This window comes from Nelumbo nucifera, chromosome 8, assembly GCF_055504915.1.
Source record: "Nelumbo nucifera cultivar China Antique chromosome 8, China Antique-T2T, whole genome shotgun sequence".
Taxonomy (NCBI): Eukaryota; Viridiplantae; Streptophyta; class Magnoliopsida; order Proteales; family Nelumbonaceae; genus Nelumbo; species Nelumbo nucifera.
The window spans coordinates 28,016,560-28,037,082 of NC_142656.1; the positions used below are offsets into that span (position 1 = coordinate 28,016,560).

Below are 20,523 nucleotides of genomic sequence, written 5' to 3' on the forward strand. Positions count from 1 at the left end.
AGAAACCCTTTACACGTTTATAGAACATAGTAAAAAATTGAGAGAAAGTAAAACTGCATTGGTTTCCTACATTATTTTTCTTTCTTATTTGATTGGAGAATTGATGGTCATTGGGGTTGATGCGAGGTTTATTTAAAGTCAACAGGAAAAGCTTTGGATTGGAATAAGTAATCTTGGGTTTTGTAGAGTTTTTACTTTTTATTATCTTCCTGTTTGAACCAAAATTTTAATTTCTTCATTCTTTTGTTCTTCTTTTTGTTTGCTTATTTGGTTTTATAATTTAAGCTAATTATAACCGACTGTGAAAAAGCTAATCTCATTTATGTTACTCTGTTGGGAGATTTATTACCCATTTTAAATTCCCAACTGTATGCATTTGCGATTCCATTAATATCGCCGTTCAGGAAAGATTTAATTTTCAATTTTTAATTTTCATCTTCTCCCTCTCGTTGACTTGCTGCCTTTTATTTACAGTAAAAAAAGAGGGAAAATAAGAACAAGCCAATCCCTATCAACGGGCCGGCTAATCCTACATCCCACATGATAAGAAGTTAAAAACGCTTGCTGGGCTTTTCGTTTTAAGCTAAGTTTCTTCTGTGGGAGATGGGTTTCTTGAGAGGAGATGAAAGCCATGAAACTGAAAGAGTTCTGAAGCTGCAATGAAAGCCATGAAACTGAAAGAGTTCTGAAGCTGCAATCTTGGTGAGTTTTCTAGTGTCTCCTCCTTAGAAAGTATGGGTTGGGTTTTTCTTGAAACACAGGAAAATGATTCTTTTCCTCCCACCCAGCAGCCGTTCTTTGTTTCTCAATCACCCCCACCTCCTTTCATTCAATCTAATAGTTTCAGTGTTGACAACAAAATCAGTCCAAGTATCTTACTCATCATCATAATTCTTGCTATTATATTCTTCATCTCTGGTTTGCTTCACCTTCTTGTTAGATTTCTTCTGAGACCCCCCAATAGAGAGCCTGAAGATTCAGACAATGTGACAGCCTTGCAAGGGCAGTTGCAGCAGCTCTTCCATCTCCATGATGCAGGGGTAGATCAATCCTTCATAGATACCCTCCCTGTGTTTGTTTATAAGACCATTATAGGAGCCAAGAACCCATTTGACTGTGCTGTCTGTTTGTGTGAATTTGAGGCTGAGGACAAGCTCAGACTACTCCCAAAATGCAGCCATGCCTTCCATATGGAGTGCATAGACACATGGCTCTTGTCTCACTCTACTTGCCCTCTCTGCAGAGGTAGTTTGCTTCCTGATTTCTCTCCACGTGCTAGCTGCTCTCCTATTGTTCTTGTTCTCGAATCTGGGAGTGAAAGCTCCAGAGAGATTGTTCCAGATAGAGAGGCTGCTCTCGGTGGTAATTCAGTTCTAGGAACTAGTGCCCGAATGGGATTTCATGGAGATGAGGAATTGGGGCTCTCCTGCAATGATGTCTCTCAGAAATCATGTGAAATTTCAGTGAAAGAGGATGTCATTCCTGTTGTATCGGTGGTTTCAGAGGAAAAGGTCGTTCCTGTTAAGCTTGGGAAGTTCAGGAATGTAGATGTTGCTGCTGGAGGTGGCGCTCATGGCGAATGCAGTAGCAGTAGCTGTAATGTAGATGCAAGGAGGTGTTTCTCAATGGGGTCGTTCGAGTATGTTATGGATGAGAGTTCTTCATTGCAGGTGGCCATAAGACCCTCGGCACGGAAACAAACAAGTAGGAAGACTTCTCTGCCATTAACGCCAGGCCACAAGCTCGCAATGTCTGAATGTGATTGCCATTCTACCAGGTCAGAATTCAAGGCATTTGTGGAAAGTTCTGAGTTTCCTGGCGGTGGCAGTATCAGCACTGGAAATGATGTTGGAAGGAGCAAAAAGGAGAGTTTTTCTGTTTCTAAGATCTGGCTCCGGTCGAAGAAGGGGAAACCAACGCCGGCAGAAGATTCTTCCCGGCGAGCTTTCTCTTTTCGATTTCCATTACAGAAGAATCCTGCAGATGATTTGAAGCAGAAGCATAACAACAGTAGTAGGAGGACTATCTCTGAAATCGATGTTTCTAGGTGGGAAAGCAGCGGCAGTGAACTGGGTTTAGATGAGGAAGTTGGTAGCCATGTCAGTCTGGATTCTCAGGCCAATCCGCCATCCTTTGCAAGGAGAACACTGCTTTGGCTTATGGGAAGACAGAATAAGGTGGTTCATTCATCCTCTTCACCCAACGTCTGATTCTTGGATTTGTTTCTTGATTAATTATTCTGGATTCCTAAATTTTGGAGAGACCAGTAGAGGATGCGAGAAAGGAAAAAGAGAAGAAAAAGAATGAAAAATGTAAAAAGTCATCAACACAATCTCTGCATTTTACTGTAGAATGTTTAGTTCAAAGAGCATATTTTCTCTGTGGAAGATTAATCATTTTTCCCAGTTGTTCCTTTCTACCCTTTTTTCATGAATCTCGAAATCATTGAATTCATCCTCTCAAAATCTGTTCTTCATGCTTCCATACCCTGAATTAAAACTAACCAGTTGAACTATTAACAACAGAAGAGGAAACTGGAAAAAAAAAGGAAAGTTTGTTCATTCAGATCCTTGATTAGTGCTAAATCCCTGATCATGGGATCAAATGGTGTGGAGGTCAAATGGGTTTTAAATTTGAAATCTTTTGATTGTCTTCTTTTCCTCTTGGCCACTCAGATTCTGTTCATCTTTCCCTTTATTTGAATATAAGAGTTGCAGAAATTGCCAAACAAGGTCTGTGTTGTTACAGGCTGTTGCAGTTAATGCTCAAGGCCATTCTTTATGAGGTACATGGATGTGGAGGGTGTTGAGGGGCCTGAATATTAATTGCCAACATTATGTGGATCACAAGAACAGTAACTTCCGGTGACTGTCATCTTGCCTCTATCTTATGAGCTTTGTCCCTACATTTCTAACTATGAAGCTTGATTTCCTTCAGAAAAATTGCTCTTTCTTCCACTGTTTTCCCAAAGAAAATATCCTGACAGAGCTGTTTGGGTACAAGGATAAGCTTCTCCTTTTTCCAGAAAATGGTTCAGGTTTCAGCAGCCATTTATGTCACCATCTTGCAATTAAGTGGAATTGTAATTCCAGGATGAAGACAGTGGCATTATGATGTTCTGGGTTTGATGAAAATTGACAACCAAAGGTCAGTAATGGTCTTGCCGGTAGGTTGTCATGTGCCAAAGGCATCCCCCAGAGCTTAATCAAATTAATTTTACTATTAAACGGGAATTACCTGTATATTTCCAGTGCTGTTGGACCTCAACTGGATTGGATGGTTTAAGCGTTGACCTATGGACATGATGAGTTTTTTGGGTGCTGCATTTGGAATTCTTTATTTTAAGGATTTATCACTTTTTTGCAATTAAAAACTCAGTTTTCATAGGGTCATTATTTTAATGAATGCTTTCATAGGGTTATTTTAACTGCAAAAATGAGATAAGTCCTCAAATCAAAATAAGGAATGGCAAATGCAGCCTGAATGATCCAACCGGTTATTTAACGGAGCAAATCATTTCCCGATTTGTAACAAAAAGCCCTACACAGTTCAACTTAGCTAACCAGTTGTCCCTGCCGGGTACCCGGCTTTCCCTGACCCATCGGGGCCGGAGTGGAGATTGCCTTGGCGGGGATGGAGATGGGAGTGAATTCTCTACCCTGCTCTGACTATGATGATATATATTTGATATATATAATATTGTTTATATTATTTATGGTATTACTTATATATATAAAATATATTTAAAATATTTTATATTTAAAACTTTTTCCTCGTTTTAAATAAAATTATTTAAAAAAATAATTTAAAATTTGGGGGATTTGGGCCCTCAACAAGGAAACCATCTCCATTGGAGGTTGGGGATGAAGGTTCATTTTTATCCCACCAAGGATCGGAGTCAAGGATGGAGGTTTATTTTAAAATCAGGTTTATTTTAAAACAGGGCTTTCTACCCATTTGGGAGATTTTTCACGCTGAGGCTTATGCCTTTGTGAGGTGGGCCCCACCTAGACATTCTATAAGCAATGTTTAGTCATTAGTGTGAAAAATATGGAAAACCCAAATTAGTTGTATTTCATCCAAAAAAAAAAAGAAAACACCTTCTCTTTTGAAGTTTTTCCAGATCAGTTTTACGAAATTGACTCAACCAAACCTTCGACCTCTCAAACGGAAATGGGCTTTAGTGAAAGCCATAAGTCATGGGTTGTTTTGTTTTATAATAACGAAAGGTTTAAAAAGTCAATTACAGCGAAAAGGCTTATTTGCACTTTGCACAACTAATAAGTGCCCATTTGGGAGGGCTGTCGCACAGTGGCTTCTCGTGTTTTAAAATGGGCATAATACATGAAATGCCGCTGGAACTGGATCATTTGGCGATTATTATGGGCTGAGTCATGGTTTTGATAGGATCAGACCGGATGGTCAGATCGGTTGATCTGAAAATTGTTTATGGTTTTGGGTCCGATTTTAAATTTCAAAACCGTCAAATTGAATTTCCAAATAGACGACCAAACTGTTTGACCAAAAATTAATGGCTAAAACAGTTCCATTTTCGAATCAGTTTTAAAAATCATGGGCTGAATGATCTAATTAGATGATTAACTAGTAAAAATAATATTTCTCTTTTAATTACTAAAATTTTATATTAAATGAGCCTATGAAAGGGGTAACCAATCAAACGGGCATTCCTGATTCCTTGCCTTGAAATTTGTGAAAGCTAAAAAACAGAAAAAAGAAATTATAATTAAGGGATATTTAAAAACATAAAATCATCCACATTGACAAACAATCCTTAAACTCTGCTGTTTCCATCAATAATTTTCTTTTATTTAAGCTACATTAAGCTATTGTACATTCGAAGGAAGAAGGAAAAAAAAAAAAAGCTAAGTTGTACACAGCCATGGCGGTTCAACAAGCAAACCATGTGGACAGAGGAATCTTTAGCTGTTTTGTCTGAATAGTGGAGTGGATGATGAGGGACTGGTGCTGTATACATACACAGAACCTCCCAAAAAATATATTAAATATTCATTTTTAGTGAGAGGTACGTACAGAGTTGCATCAATTTTGTATTAAATATATTTTTTGGTGCTCTTCGGTCCACACAAATAACAGTAAACTGTGAGATGTCCATTTATTTTCTTCATTTTCACCTTTTTAGTTCCTTCTAAAGTACTTTGAAACATGGTTTTTAAAACTAGATCGGACCGAATAGTTGAACCGAAAAAACTGAAAACCGATTAGGTAATTGGTTTTGATTTTTCTTAAAACTGGAAACAGTTTTGACCATTTTTTATTTTTTTATTTATTTTTATCAGAACAGACCACCCATTTAGTTCAAATGGTCAGACCGTTCCATCCAAGAACCAAACCCCTAACCCATTCGTTGTGCAGAAAAACCTTGCTTTGAGAGTAATTTTATGAAGCAAGAGTAGAGTGAACGCTGACACCCCAATAACTCGGCATATTCCACTCTGAAGCAGCTCCACTTTAATAGATTGACTCTGTCAAAAACAAGCTTAAATGGCTCACCATACCTGCAAAACTGATATTAATTTTTATGGGAAGGCTCCCATAAATGAGATGGACTAAGTGATGAGACTAGTCTTTAATTTGAACGTATTTATGGGGTTAGGTGCTCTTTTTCTTATTCTTTTCCTTCAAATGAAGACCCCATTACATGAAGAACAGTTTCTTTAATTAATTTTATTAGATCAGATTGGAATGGATCTATTAATAAACTCCACTTGAATTAGTTTTAAATCCCATGTGACACCAATCAACGGTTAAATGCATCCTCTCATATCATGGGCCTCCTTTCATAAATTTCAACTCTTTTTTAATGTATGTCCAAGGGATATGTGTAGTACTGCATGTGATGAGGATTATAGGGAGAGAGATGCACCATGGAGTTAACATATTTAGTATATATAAATAAGTTTTGTTTGGATAAGCTTCAATATTTGTGCTCTCAAAGCCCTGTAAAACACTGAACCCCAATTTCCAGGTTTTTTCACCAAACATAAAGTAACTTCATGGCTTTTCATGTATGACCTATTTTGCAATGCCAGAAACTACTGAAATGGTGTTTGTCATGGCTTTTGTTCATTTGAAAAAACAGTGTCGGTTCATCGCCATGTGGGTGTTTGTCCTAAAATGTTATTTGGTAAAACTGTTTATTTAATAAACGTTTGTCTTAGCTTATGTGTGAGCCAACTATTGAGGGAAGCTTCATTTTAGAATGCATTTGGTTCTGTTTATGTTTATTAAATAAACATTCTGTACTTATGTGACTGTAAAACTGAGAAAAACTATTAATGTGGGCATTTATCACAAATAAGCGCCATTAAACACCCCATCAACAAAGTGCCAAATAAACACCTACTCGTTTCAGGAAACTCCAAAATGAATCTTCTAAACGGGAGATACGTACAAAAACAATTAATGAGGCTTTTACTGATGGATGCCTATGTGGCACCATTTACTCAAAAAACACCACTAAGATGTTTATTTACTGTTTAGCTTATATAGCGCCTAATGGTATCAAATTATTTTTCTCAGTTTTAAAAATAAATAAAGTAGAAATGTTTATCAAATAAACAGAAGCCATGTATACCAAACATCCCTCAATAAAATCCCTGTTAAACGGGCACTTAGGATTTATTCTTTGGGGGTTAAAAGTGTTTTCAATTTAAAAATTGTTTTGCTTTTAAAAGTAACTCTTCTCAAATGCAAAAAACACTTATTGACTCGCTTTTATTTCCTGCAGCCCCAAACTCAAAAAGTTGTCTTTGATTTCTAAACAAAGCAGCTCGGTAAAATAGTAAAGTGGCTTCGCTACATGACCTGCCATATTTCTCCATTGTCAATCTGAGCTGTTCACCATGCAGGAGACCTCTGGATTAATTGCCACCTATTTAATCGTTCAGTTAACGTCAGCCTTGTACTCTTTACCCTTTGTCAGTGTTTCCCACAACCAACATTGGTTGTTGAAAATTTCAATATCTTAATATTGTCCCTGAAAAAGGGCTATATTCTGACCACGTGGCAAAGACATTGAGCTTTAATTTCGTTGGTTTTCATTGTGCTTGTTTGTACTTGTACCTTAGTAATTTATATTTTTTTCACCAAAAAGAAAATAGAGGTCAGTGAGTGGACCAGTGGAGGTGCGTGGGCCATTTTAAGGCTCCAAACCTTTCATATATAGAATATTCACTGGTTGTTTAATCTCTTCTAATTGATCTAACTAGTGGCAAATCAACAATCTTGATGTGGAAGATTCATTGGCCATTCGGCCTTGTTGGTATAAAAGTTTTAATTCCTACATGAACTACCCAATCAACACTAACACTCTATCTTATATGGATATTTCCCCAACAAAAAAACATTTATTGGTTTGTAGGGATGGCAATTTCTATCTTATTCGGTGGGTAACCACCCCTACCTTTTCCAATGGAGGATGTTTTTTTTGTTTGAAAAATGGGTTTTGGAATTTCACATCTCGTATGAGTACAGGTAGGGTATGGTATTAGGTTAAATTCGACCCTCTCAGATTCATATATTGTTGGAAAGCATATAAATTTATATATTAGGTGTTGAATTTAATAATCTTTTTAATGTAATGTAAAGGTTAATGGATAATTTGTGTTTTTTTTTGCATGTACTAATCAAATAATTGGAAATTTTGTGATATATTTGTATTATGTTACTTATATATTGCTTATATATGACAAAAAATAATATGAAATTAGATGCGGTTCTAAACCCAACCCGTCCCTACCCTTGAATTCAAGAAGGATAGGGTCGGGGAGGGTTTTGCATTTTCATATGTGGGGAGAGTTTGGATTTTCAAAATCCAACTCACTATGAGTCTTGAACGAGTACAGGTTGGGAGGTTTAGGAAGACAAATAAGGTCTAGAATTTACAAAACCCTTTGGGAACCCGCCATTTTGCCATTTGTGAGAAAAAGAGAGATTCCCCAGTTTTTCGGTTGATATTCAAATATTTATTTCGCTACACTAATCCTGCGACTCGTCTCACTGAATCCTAGAGGGCCGGCACTCTAGCAGATCCAAAAACATGTATTCTAATCAGTGACTGTATTTTAATTTCTTATTTCTTTTCCTTTAAATACCTCATGAAATGGTGGAGCATCAGTGCCAGTGTGCAACTTTTCTTTTCTTTTGTTTTTTCTTTTCTTTCACTTTTTTATTAATCTCACCTTCATGGTTGGGGGGACATCGGCCTACTCCCTGAATTTTGACAAGTCTTCTTAGAAAAATACTTGAGAGGTCAGAGAACCCAGAAGATGTATTGAGTTAGTTTGGATTTTTCATGCCAAATGGAAAAATACCATATTTTGGTCTTTCAGCTTTGAAAACCTGAAAGACTAGGCGAAAAGACTGCACCATTAATTTAACTCAAATGAATTCATTTCTTAGGCACAAAATTCATCACCACCAATTTGGAATGAAAACGACTGATGTTTCCTTGAAAACGAACTCTTTTGAAAATTCCCTAAAACAGACCCATTTCTAAAAATTGCTGCACCATGGTCTCAACGATTACGAAAATCTAAAATAAAATGCTTTGATTTCACGTGGTGTCCAAATATGAGCTAGTTAGGGTTCATCATCAATATTCTTCACTGTAGTTACAGTGTTATATGGTCCCCTTTTCCTTGGTAAAGCGTCACATATTAAGTTTCCCTCTATTATTTATTTCTATGATTTCTTCCTCTGTCGTAGTTTAATTATTTGTCTCGTGCCATGCACGTCAAGTATCGTATACTATGGTCCCTTGTGATTTAGTATCTTCCCCATCACCAACCTAATCTTTGGTTAGGTAGAAGCAAGAAGCTTGGTCATTACTGGGGCTGTGCTTTAGTGAGTTGAGTTATTACGCTTGGGTAATTACTATCCAAACTCCGGTTTGAATCCTCTAAACATAGTTTTCAAAACCGGATCAGATTGGATGGTTGAATCAGAAAAATCTGGAATTGGTCAGGTGTGATTGATTCTGTTTTATCCAATAATTGTTATTTTGTCAAAAATTATTGATTTGGTCAATAAATCACTCATCCAGACTATTAAATCATTCAAACTGTTTGAACCGTTTAATGGTTTTGGCTGTTTTATATATATTTTATTATTTTTTATTATTAGAACAGACCATCTGTTTGATTCGAAAGATCAAATCATTTGACACAAAAACCAGACCTGACCGATTCGTTATCCGCTTCCGTTTTAGAAACCTTGCCTCTAAAAAATGAGAATAACTACGCAGAGCATACATCTGCAGCGATAGTGGTCGCCAATAAAACGTAGGCATGGTCCTGAGTTCGATATTTTAAATTTACATGTAACCAGCAGCATTGTATATTAGGCTGAATATTTTTTAAGCCGATGTTCAATTAATATGATGCTTATGATGTTTTTAAGGAAAAATGAATTGCATTAAGAATTAATCAATTCCAATAAACTCTGGGCAAGAATGCCAAGTTATAAGTGGGCTAGTCGATTGAGTCCAGATCACTTGTTAATAAAATAAGTTCCAACACCCTACTAAACCCTACCAATATCATCTGATACTTCACATCTGATGTATGGTGGGTCCTACATTTATGGTAGGCCCAGTTTCATAGTGAGATTTAATTGTGGTGTTGGATCAAGTTGATAGGGTGTTGGAATATGTTTTGTTGATAGCACTATAAAATTGGATTGGATCAGAAAAATCGGGAATCGGTCAAGTCCGATCACTTGATCGGTTTCCTTTTCCACCAAAATCACTTTTCTCCCAAAACCATTGATTTTGGTTAGCAAACCGTTGAACCGGCCGATTAACTGTTCAAACGGTTTTGATCGTTTACCAATTTTTTAATTTTTTTTAGTTAGAACAGGCCGGCCGTTCAGGTTGAACGGTCAGACCATTCAAATCGATAACCGGACCCTGACCGGTTTGGTCACCGGTTCATTTTTTAAAACCATGGTTGATAGGAGATCTAGGCTTGGCCGATAATTAGAATATATCTCCTGGTGTGAATAACCAAAAAAGAAGCTGGACAATCACTTGCGCATTGCCTTCCAACTGACAAGGGGGAACTTGGACCTTCAGGAATAGCTTGAGCATAAATAAATGAAGCCTGCTGAGAGTCCTGGAGTATTATACCAATGCAAGAAGCAGAATCGTGGGAAAACCCAATATTCAATTCGATAACAAAAATGATCAAAAGGATATATTAAGTGTTTCCCACATGGATAATCCAATATCCAATAACTTATAATGACAATTATTAAAAAATAATTTTCAATAATTATTTACTACATTTCAGGAAATTTTACAAAATTTTTGAAAAGTAGACTAATTTATCTTTTATTTTCCAAAATGTATTTTTACGAAAATTTTGGAAAATTTATTTCTTTTTTATAATTTTTAAAAATTATTATTAAATGATTCTCAAATAATTTATTTCCAAAATTACACTAATTTATCTTTTATTTTTCAATATAAATTAGTCAATAATTTCCTTTTCCAAAATTTTTCAAAAGTTATTGAAAACCAAACATCCGTTTTGATGACAAAAATGATCAAAAGAATACATTAAGTGTTAGCCACGTGGATAACCCAATATCCAATAATTTACAATGACAATTATTGAAAATACAAAAATAATATTCAATAATTATTTACTACACTTTGAGGAGCTTTTATAAAATTTTCCAAAAGTAGACTAATTTATCTTTTATTTTCCAAAATCTATTTTTATGAAAATTTTGGATAATTTATTTCATTTTTATTATTATTAAGTTATTCTTAAATAATTTATTTCCAAAATTACACTAATTTGTCTTATATTTTTCAATATAAATTAATCAATAATTTCCTTTTCCAAAATTATACTAATTTATCATCATAACAGAAACAGTTTGTTTAATTATTGGTTGAAATTATAGTTTTACTAAATAATTTCCTAAAATCTAACGATAAACTCTAAAATCCAACATTTAGATTTTAGACAAAAAAGAAAAGAATCTTTTTTAACACAAAAAAAAAATGTTTGCCTTATGCCTATGTACAAACACTCGATTGGTTGTTAATCGCTTAGCATCTATATATATTGTTTGTCGTTGAAGCGAATGTTTCCAGATGAAACCCAGTGAAGGGAGAGATATCAAACGTATAAAATGTTTTCTTCTCAAATTCCATTTGAGGAGCTCATATTTGGAACTAGTTTTGCAGTAGTAGTGACACTCACCCAGCTGCCATTTGATATCATAGGTGGAAACCCTATTCCCATAATGTTCTTCAAGGGCCAATTGTCGATTTTTAACACCTTTGTCTTAGCCTTCAACTTCGTCTTCTTTGGTGTTGTTAGAACCATCTCTGTTCGTGAAAGATACTCTAAACTTGCATTGTATTTCCGACAACTCATTGTCATTTGTATTGCAAAGGTTGCTGGAATTCTGCTATGGGTTACAGTGGTTCTGGCTGGGTTTAGATTGAAATCCCTTTTAAAGTATGGGTTACAGTGGTTCTGGCTGGCGATGCGCATCGCCTTCCAACTGACAAGAGGGGGGACATTGAATCCTAGATCAATCAAATTGCATTCTGCAAAAAAAGCTTGCATAACCAACCATCATTTTCTATGAATTTTCTTTTCAATCATCCCATTTCTCATGGCGACTTATAATACAATTCAGTTCATCCATGAGAGATCAAGGGTGTGAGGATTTATTAGCAAAATCACGAATATCATAAGGGAACTACTCTCTACTTAACTCGTTTGGAGAAAAATAATAGCATATGAATTGCTAGTAAGCAAAAGAAGGCCAGTTAGAGACCCTACCAGCAATAAAATTATAAGTATATTGAGTGATAGTAACATTAATATCCTTGTTCCAACCTAACCATAAACCACTAGCATTGCCAACTAAATCAACAATGAAGACATTGTAATTAAAAAAAAATGAAGAAATTTTTAAGGCCTCTCTCCCCCTTGACAGTTCTAGGCGATTGCACTTAACGGTATTAATGATATTCAAAAATCTAATTTTGAATTCGAGATTTGATGTAATCGAATCGTATTCAATATCATCGCAAATAGTTGACTTTGAATATATATTTTATATCGATTAGTTAATTGTATTGAGTTCGAACATGTATTGATTCGACTCGATAAATATCCGAACTTGATTGCAATCTAAATATAATATAATGTTAGAAAAATATATATATTATCAATTTTCCTAAAAAATGTCTTGTAACCTTTATTATAAGTGTCTTATAAATGACAAAAGACTTTATAAGACATGTATAAAAGACAAAAGAATTTATAAAGGACGAAAGACACTTGATTATAGTCATAGTGACAAGTCTAGTCAATCCCATCTTCTGTTATGTAACTGCTTTCCTCTTGTAGTTTTATTCTTCTTTCCATTTGATTTTTTTTTTTTTTTTTGTGAAAGATCACAATTTACTTCTATCTCTTCTTTTCACTCTAGTTGTTTTCATCCTTTTAGCTTTATCTTCTTCCCCCCTTCCCTTGCACCTTTTACCTTATGGCATTATGAGTACTCTTTAACCCTTACCATCTTCCATCCCCTCTCCCTTTTCTTTCCTACTTTTCACTTTCCTTATTGCTGGTCCTCTCTATTTTCTTGGGTCCCCATTTCCATTTCTTTGCCTACAGCTATGAAATTTGAGGAGGATGGTATTATGGAGGAAGACCCCCAGGGAACTAGGCCTCAAAAGGTGACCTATTTGATGCTTTTGCAAACTTCATATTGACCAGGCATGCATGTGAGCGACGAGGTAGACAAGTGTTTCATGATTTTTTTTCAACAGAGGGACAGCTTCCTAAATTTGTTAATAGAGGTCCATGGTCCATGAAAAATTTGATTCTTCATCAAAGATATGTCCTTGGATAAAGTATGAAGGAGGATACCACTGAGTTGGTTTAACTTTTGGATCTAACTCCATGGACTCCCATTTTAGTAGATTACGGAATCCATAGATTATAAATTTGGCAGTATCATAGGAGAAGTTCAGAAAGCCAATAAACTAACAGTAATAAGAGAAAAATTATAATCCCAAGGGTTTCAGGCCTTGGGCGAGGGTTGAATTTCATTTGAAGAATGATCAAAGAGTTCAACTTCATATTGTTGGTGTTGCTCTACCAAGAAATGAGGCTCAAGTTCTGGTGAGAGCATGGTGCGATGGTGGGCTCTAGATCAGGCTATTGGTATACAACTCTTCCAAGAAACCCAAGTCCATAAATCAAAGGTCATATACAATATCTAATGTTTGGATATAACTTTTTATGATATATAATACTTACAATACTAAGGTCACAACATAAATGTAGGGATTAGTAGTCAAAGGGGTCTGGTTTGTACCTACCATTAATGTAGTTAAGGCTCAGTTTGGAAGGAATACAAATATAAATATGTAGAATGCAAAATCTTGTATTTTGTATTATTTTATATGTATTTATATAATACATATTTGTATTTATACTCCTTCCAAATGGAGCCTAAGGCTCAGTTTGGAAAGAATGCAATTACAAATATGTAATGTAAATATAAGGTTTAGTTATATATATATGACTATTTGTATACTGTATTTGTACTCTTGTCAAAGGGAGCCTAAAATGTTAAAGTTTACCTTATTAGGGGTTGGAGGGGTTGGTATGTAAGACTGTCAATGGACTCCGAAAGTCTGATATTTGATTTGATTTCGAATCCAGTTATCCTAGATTTAGGTGTTAGAACTTGCATCTGATTAATAATCGGATAGGATGTGGATTTTATCCCATCTAATTTGATTAAAATCCAAGTCTGATTAATATTTTATATATATGTAGTATAATGTATATATATGTATATAGATATTATGTCTAATTATATAAAATTTATAATTGGTATGTTTAGTTTTTAATATTTATATATATATTTATTATACATGTATAAATTAAAGAAGTAGTTTTTTTTTTTTATTTTGTAATTTTTGATCATTTTAAAAATAAGATAATTATGGACTAAATCTGATTCGAATTCAAAATCCAACATGATAATCAATGTGGATGTGGATCTAGAGGTTTCATAATCGGATTTGGATCCAATCTGAATCTGATCAATTTACGGGCTTACTGGTATGCATACATCTGAATTGATTAAGCCCCATTTGGTTCACTATCAAAAGTTCACTCTTGGTCATCTCTTACAAATTGAATAGGCTCTCCAGTCCATTTTTGTATGAGAATGGATAAAAGAATAAGGTTTATTTCTCAAGCAAGGTATATTTTTATTGAGATAGACATATTTTTCATTATTTCTGTTTCTTTGGTAAACTTTTATTTTCCAAAAAAATGAATCAAACATTACTCAGTCTTATTACTTTTCAACAATTACCAGCATTCTATCTAAGGTATGAAAAAGAATTTCCTGAAAAATGGCAAGAAATAGAAGAATAAGAATTAAAATCAAAAGTGCCCTTGAGAGTCAACACTCCAAATCTAAACAATATTTAGGAATAGAACAATGACAGTAGTTCAATTTGTAGAGGTTTTTAGGCTACAAAAGGTACCAAAAAAAATGTTGCTTCAAGTATACAAATGGTCCCTTTTGTACTAAAACACAAACAAACAAACAAAAAGAAGCCAAAAAGTCAAGTCCATATTTAGTCTCCCCTTCCAAGGCCCAGCTAGAGAGGACTAATATTGGGTAGGGCCCTTTCTAGACTGCATAACTAAAAGACCAGGCCAGTCTATTGAATTAGTCCCCCTTTTGTCTTTGGTTAAGCCCAATCTACCAAGGGATAATAATAAACAGACTCAAGGTTTTTAAAACCGACCTGAATAATGAATCGATTAGGGGTTCGGTTCTCAGGTCAAACGGTCAGCCCATTCTGATAAAAATTAAAAAAAAAATTAAAAAAAGATCAAAACCATTGAATGGTTCAAACGCCCAGGTCAGCGGTTTGTTGACTAAATCAACATTTCGATTTTGATAAAAAATGGAACCATTCACCCAACCGGTTCCTATGTTTTTCGGTCCGACCATCTGATCCGGTCCAATTTTAAAAACCATACACAGACTCATCTATCGTACCAGCAGTAATACACCCCATATATGGTCCTTTAACCCTAGACCCAGGTATCATACACAAATCGGAAGGTTTAAAATACATGAGCAATAAATTGAATGAAGGCCCACAACCCCATGTATGATCTTCGGGCCCAAGAAGCTCCTTTAGGTACTTGTAATCTTGTCAGTGTAAGGCCACTAGGTTAATTTGCTCTTGCTGGCATGTCTCTTCCAGCAGTTAGGTGCTCCGGGCCTGTACCACCGTAACAGTAACAGTAGGTAGGGCTCATAGATGATTGCTGGAACAAAGACAATGGGGCTTTTGATACGACCTTTGGCCCTTCAAACAAGTTTATCTAAATATGTGGTGGCTATGCCAATTGCCAATTGGGAAGGAGCTTCTCAGCTTCGTACTGCATTTTGGCTTTTGGCTTGTACACCTCTTCTGTCACTTAACGTACTCAATTTACGCGCCAATTTGTCTCTTCTCGGCAACAGGCAACTTCCTTGAACGAGCAACCTGCAGGGTGGTGGGTATCGTTACATGCTGCTGGGTAGGAATTTGGGTTATTGGGACCCATAATGAAGTATACTGCAATCCATCTCACAAATCTGAAATTACAGTCCTCTTCTAGTCTAATAGTAGACATCAATGACCTGTATAGTGGGACTCAAATTTCTGAGGTGGATTGAATTATAAAAACCCCCTTTTTATATTCTTTTTTGGAGTAAGAGGCAAGGCAAATTAATTTGATGATAGAACATATTCAAGTTATAGAAACATTTATGGTTTTGAAAATTAGATTGGTCCGGATGGTTGAACCGATTGATTTGTGACTCTGTTGTTTTATAATAAATTAAAATTAAATAATTAAAAAGATATTTTCTTCAGACTCTTTTTTTCTTTGAGGGGCATATTTTGTTCAAGCTCAAGTAGTAGGGGTGGATTCGAGCTGAACCGAGCTAAATACTTGGCTATTTGAGCTCTGCGTGTTAAAACTGTGTTAATCTCGAGCTCAACAACAACCAATTTTTTTTTCTAAAATTAAAAATTATACATATAAAAATATTTTTTTCTTTTATATACAAAAAATTAAGAATTATAAAAATTATTTATTATATATATTTATATATTTATATGTATATATGTATATAATAAAAGATTATTTATTTATTATAGTAGGCTCATGAGCCAATCTTCACTGAGCTCGAACTCGACTCAATTAGCAAACGAGCCTATATATCAAGTTTGAACTCCACTTGAAGTTCAATTTAAACCAAAGTAAACCAAGCCGAACTCAAATAACTCATAAAAAACTAGGCTTGTGGCTACCCCTAGATTCAACACAAAATAATAATATATAAATACGAACAGACGGTATCTGATCCTGCTAACAAGAACCATCTGCCCAAGTATGAGTGGGCCGAGTGGCAATTGGGTGGGTGTGGATGAATCCAATATGGATTCAGCATCAACAAACTATTCGCCCATTTAACATCCATTTGCATATATAGAGAATAAATGGGTGTAATCCACCCCTCTCACGTAAATTTCATGATGAAGTCGGATTTCAACCCATATACAACCCAGTAAGTAAAGCAATGGATTGTGTCAGAAATTGCTACCTTTAGCAACTGGGTCACCAAAACACGCCTTGGATGGGGAATTATGCCCCACTAATGTGAAAAGATTCGGGTATTTGGGCAGACAAGATACAAGGGACCCACTTCAGATGATGGCCATTTAGGACGGACTGAGCATATCATTTACTGGTGACAGAGAAAATGGTGCATTGATCATTCACCACTCAGTATCTGTAATTAGTCTAAAATTCGTTGATGAGCTGAGTTGAATACATTTTCTCTACAGGAGTTAACAATACAAACCGTGAACGAAGTATTACACAAACTTTCTAATGTTCTACTCGAGATGTTTTTCTTTTTTTATTTATTTTTAGAGAGAGGTAAGCTGTACTATCATTGATCTACCTCTCAACAATATTACACGTTAGATCTCCACTGCTTTCATGAATATATACATTTCAAGTTATGCATATTACGTTATTATATTACACCCCCTTAATCATTCAAAATAGTTTCTTGCAAACCTGAAAATCAAATTAAATGGAATGTTTTCTTTTTTAACATTTTAAAACAGTTTTTTTTGGCATATAAAACCATTTTGGGGTCTTTCACCAAACAATTTTTTTAGCTTGAAAAGCCACAAAACTGCCGCCCTGCTTTATGCTTCATTGGATCCTGGATCCTAGATGCTTCTCAATTGAGGCATCCCATGCTTGATGGTCCCAATTTTAAATTTCTATTTAAAGATTACACTCCACCTTGTATTATTTAGTCCCACTTGACACCATTAAATCCACATGCATGTTAAATGCCCCTGTAGGAATGGCAACGGGCGGGATGGGGAGTTTCTGCAAAAATCCCTATCCCCCTTCCCGTCCCCGTCCCTGTTAACGAGACAAGGTTATCCCTATCCTCGTCCTCATGTGGATTTTCATTTCCCATGATTTTTTATAATACTAATTATTTTGTTTTTTTTTTAATTTAAAAAATAAAAATAAAATAATTAAAATTTACAATCTTATTAGAAAAGATTCAAACATATTCAATCATATTTTTAAAAATATTAATATATACATGTATGCGTAGATATATATATAACATATGCATACATATATTCATATATATTAGTGGGATTAAGGTCCTCGTGGAGCGAAGAGTTCTCTCTCCATCCCTTCCCCGTTCCCACTAATAGGGATGAAAATTTCCCCATTCCTGTCCCCACGAGGGAAATCATCCCCATCCCCACCTCATTTGAGGTAGATCTCCATAGAGATCAGAGAAATAGGGAAAATTGTCATTTCTATGCACCTGCTCATGTGAGTGGACCTTCACTGAATCACCATCCCTTTTCCAAGACATGTATTTTGGTAAAAGGTCCTCATTCTACCCTTATGTGAGCATTAATGTTTAAATAACTTCAGTCTTTTCCTCCAATTCCTTTGAGAAATTCTTCTTTTCCATAGGGCTGCACAACGGGGGTAGATGGCACTTAGTTCAGTTGCAGAACAACAATCTTATCTCTTTTTCCCTTTTTCCCTTTCACTGTGGATGGGCGGCCACTTCAGAAAATTTCTCACTTCTTTAATATTTAATCAATTTAATCAAGCAAGATTGATTAAATGAGCAGTTGGTTTAATTTTTTTAAAAACTGACCCGAAATCGAGACCATTCTGGCCATCAGTTTCTAAGATGAACTGTCCAATTTAAATGAATTACCTGTTTTAACAAAAAATTAAAATAAAATAAAATAAAATAGACAAAAAACCATTGAACAAATTAACAGTTCAACTGTCCAAATCAACGGGTCATTGACTAATTTAACAGTGTTTGACCGAGAACTGGGTTTGAGGTAAAACAAAACCAATTTTCTGAACAATTTCCGGTCTACACTGTCTAACCGTTGGGATCAACGACAGTTTGAAAACATTTAGTTGATGGGTGATGCGGAGAAACAAGTAAAAGCTATTTTTGGTTGATGTTAACAGCCATTTCTTTCCTTTTCCTTTTTTAATTAGTATATACAGCATTCCTTACGGTTTACAATATTTATATGGTCCCACAATGTATTAGTATTAGTGCTGTGTCACATGCTACGCACATAAATAATTACCATAGTTTTAGGCTTTCCCCAAATTCTAGTATTGTGTCTGTTTGCTCGTTAATTGGTCATATTATACAGGTATTTAAAATTGCTTCAGCTTCTATATATGCACATCTATTAATACACAGGGCCTAACTGACCCATCTTTATCTTTGGGATATGGGTTGGATTGGACTGAACACATTGAATTTTGGACTTGGGCCAGGAAAGCAAACCCCTATATGAAGCTATATAACAAGTAATAAGAAAAAACCTGAAATAATCATATGCCAATGCCAGCATTTAGTTAATTACTACCCTTTTCTTTTTGTATAATAATCTTACTATCATGTATTATTTGGACTCTAGTGTTCCAAAACCTGAAAAATTCATCACAACTAGAGTGGGAATGGATGGCTCGTCAATCAATTTATAGCTATAACAATAAATATGGCAAAAGTATTGTAAAAAAAGTCAAGAATAAAATATTAAAATTATACAAGTACAAAACTTATATACGATGTATCATTTACCTGATTGCTGAACTGAAAAGTGAAAACTGTAATTCTGATTTTCCTTTTCACTGAGGCTCCGCTCATTTTTTAATAAGTTATTCAGTTAAATGCGCTTACCATGAAATGGGGTTTTTTAGGAAAGATTTTTTTGAGTAATTTAAAAAAAAAAGGGGTATTTTTGTTTTATTTAAGTATTAGTGACTTTCCTTTTAGATGAAAAGTTATTTATTCGTGCCTAAGAGATGGGGTAAGTGATACCCAGAAAAGTCCCACATAAATCTGAAAAAATGCATAATGGTTGTTATTCATGTTTTACCCGATTTAGAGGGTGTTTGGTTCTGTTTACATTTATGGGTGGCCGTTTATTTGTGTTTTTTTCACTTTAAATGTTTATTTATACTTTTTCATTTTAAACATTTCTTGTTTTTGTTATTTGGTTGGGTTTCACTTTAAATGTTTTTTATTCTCCACCTCAGATTAATACCTATTAAAGTGTGACACATCAGCATTTGGTTTCAAGAAACGCTGGGGCATTGGGGGAAACAAGAATTTGGCGTTTCTCCAAATGCCCCACAAAAATCAAAGCATTTCAGTTTTTTACTATTTATTTGATAAACGATGAAACAAAACAGATGTTTCATTTTGCTTCATATGCAATAACCACAATGCTTATGTGATGCTGATGTGGCGGCGTTTTTTCAATAAACGCCAACAGAACCAAACACATACTTAGTGAAAATGGGTTTCTGCAAATGATATTATCTTCTTCCTTTCTGATGAAGGGTGATTTGACACGATCTAGTAAGAAGGGGTCACGTGGACGCGATTTGCTCGAGGGGTGACAACTTAGCCAAAGGAACCCAGTCCGCAACAATCGGAGCTCGGGTATTCAGTCACCTTGGCCCAAAAACCACCTTAGCGTAGAGACACATCGACACCCAATTCAATTTGGGACTAAAGAACCGAAGTACCAGTTCAGAGCTAAAGAGCCGAAACACCACGTAATCGACGCCAAAGGCCTCCGCGACGGACCCCGAATTTCTTGGGATCACGACAAGAGTCATCCTAGCTCCGCCTGAATCGGAGGAAAACGATAAACCTTATCAACTAACGCATTGCACTCCTTCAAAAACGGAACATATCTTATCCGTACAGCCTAGAGATCCCGGAGCTCTTTCGTAAGGTCCATGACTACTCTACTATATAAGGACATCAAACCCCAAGGCAAAGGTACGCATGATTATTTATTCATTAGCACTC

At 35.3% G+C, this 20,523-nt stretch overlaps 1 protein-coding gene across 1 annotated transcript; it reads left to right on the top strand.

Moving 5' to 3' along the window:
* The first annotated feature begins 495 nt into the window (after positions 1–495).
* LOC104605351 (RING/U-box superfamily protein) lies at positions 496–2,465 on the top strand. Its single transcript, XM_010270080.3, has one exon. The coding sequence runs from the start codon at positions 735–737 to the stop codon at positions 2,208–2,210; it is 1,476 nt and encodes a 491-aa protein (XP_010268382.1). The 5' UTR covers positions 496–734; the 3' UTR covers positions 2,211–2,465.
* The last annotated feature ends 18,058 nt before the right edge of the window (positions 2,466–20,523 follow it).

Coding starts and splice junctions, on each gene's coding strand:
- LOC104605351 (XM_010270080.3), top strand. CDS start 735: ATGGGTTGGGTTTTTCTTGAAACACAGGAAAATGATTCTTTTCCTCCC.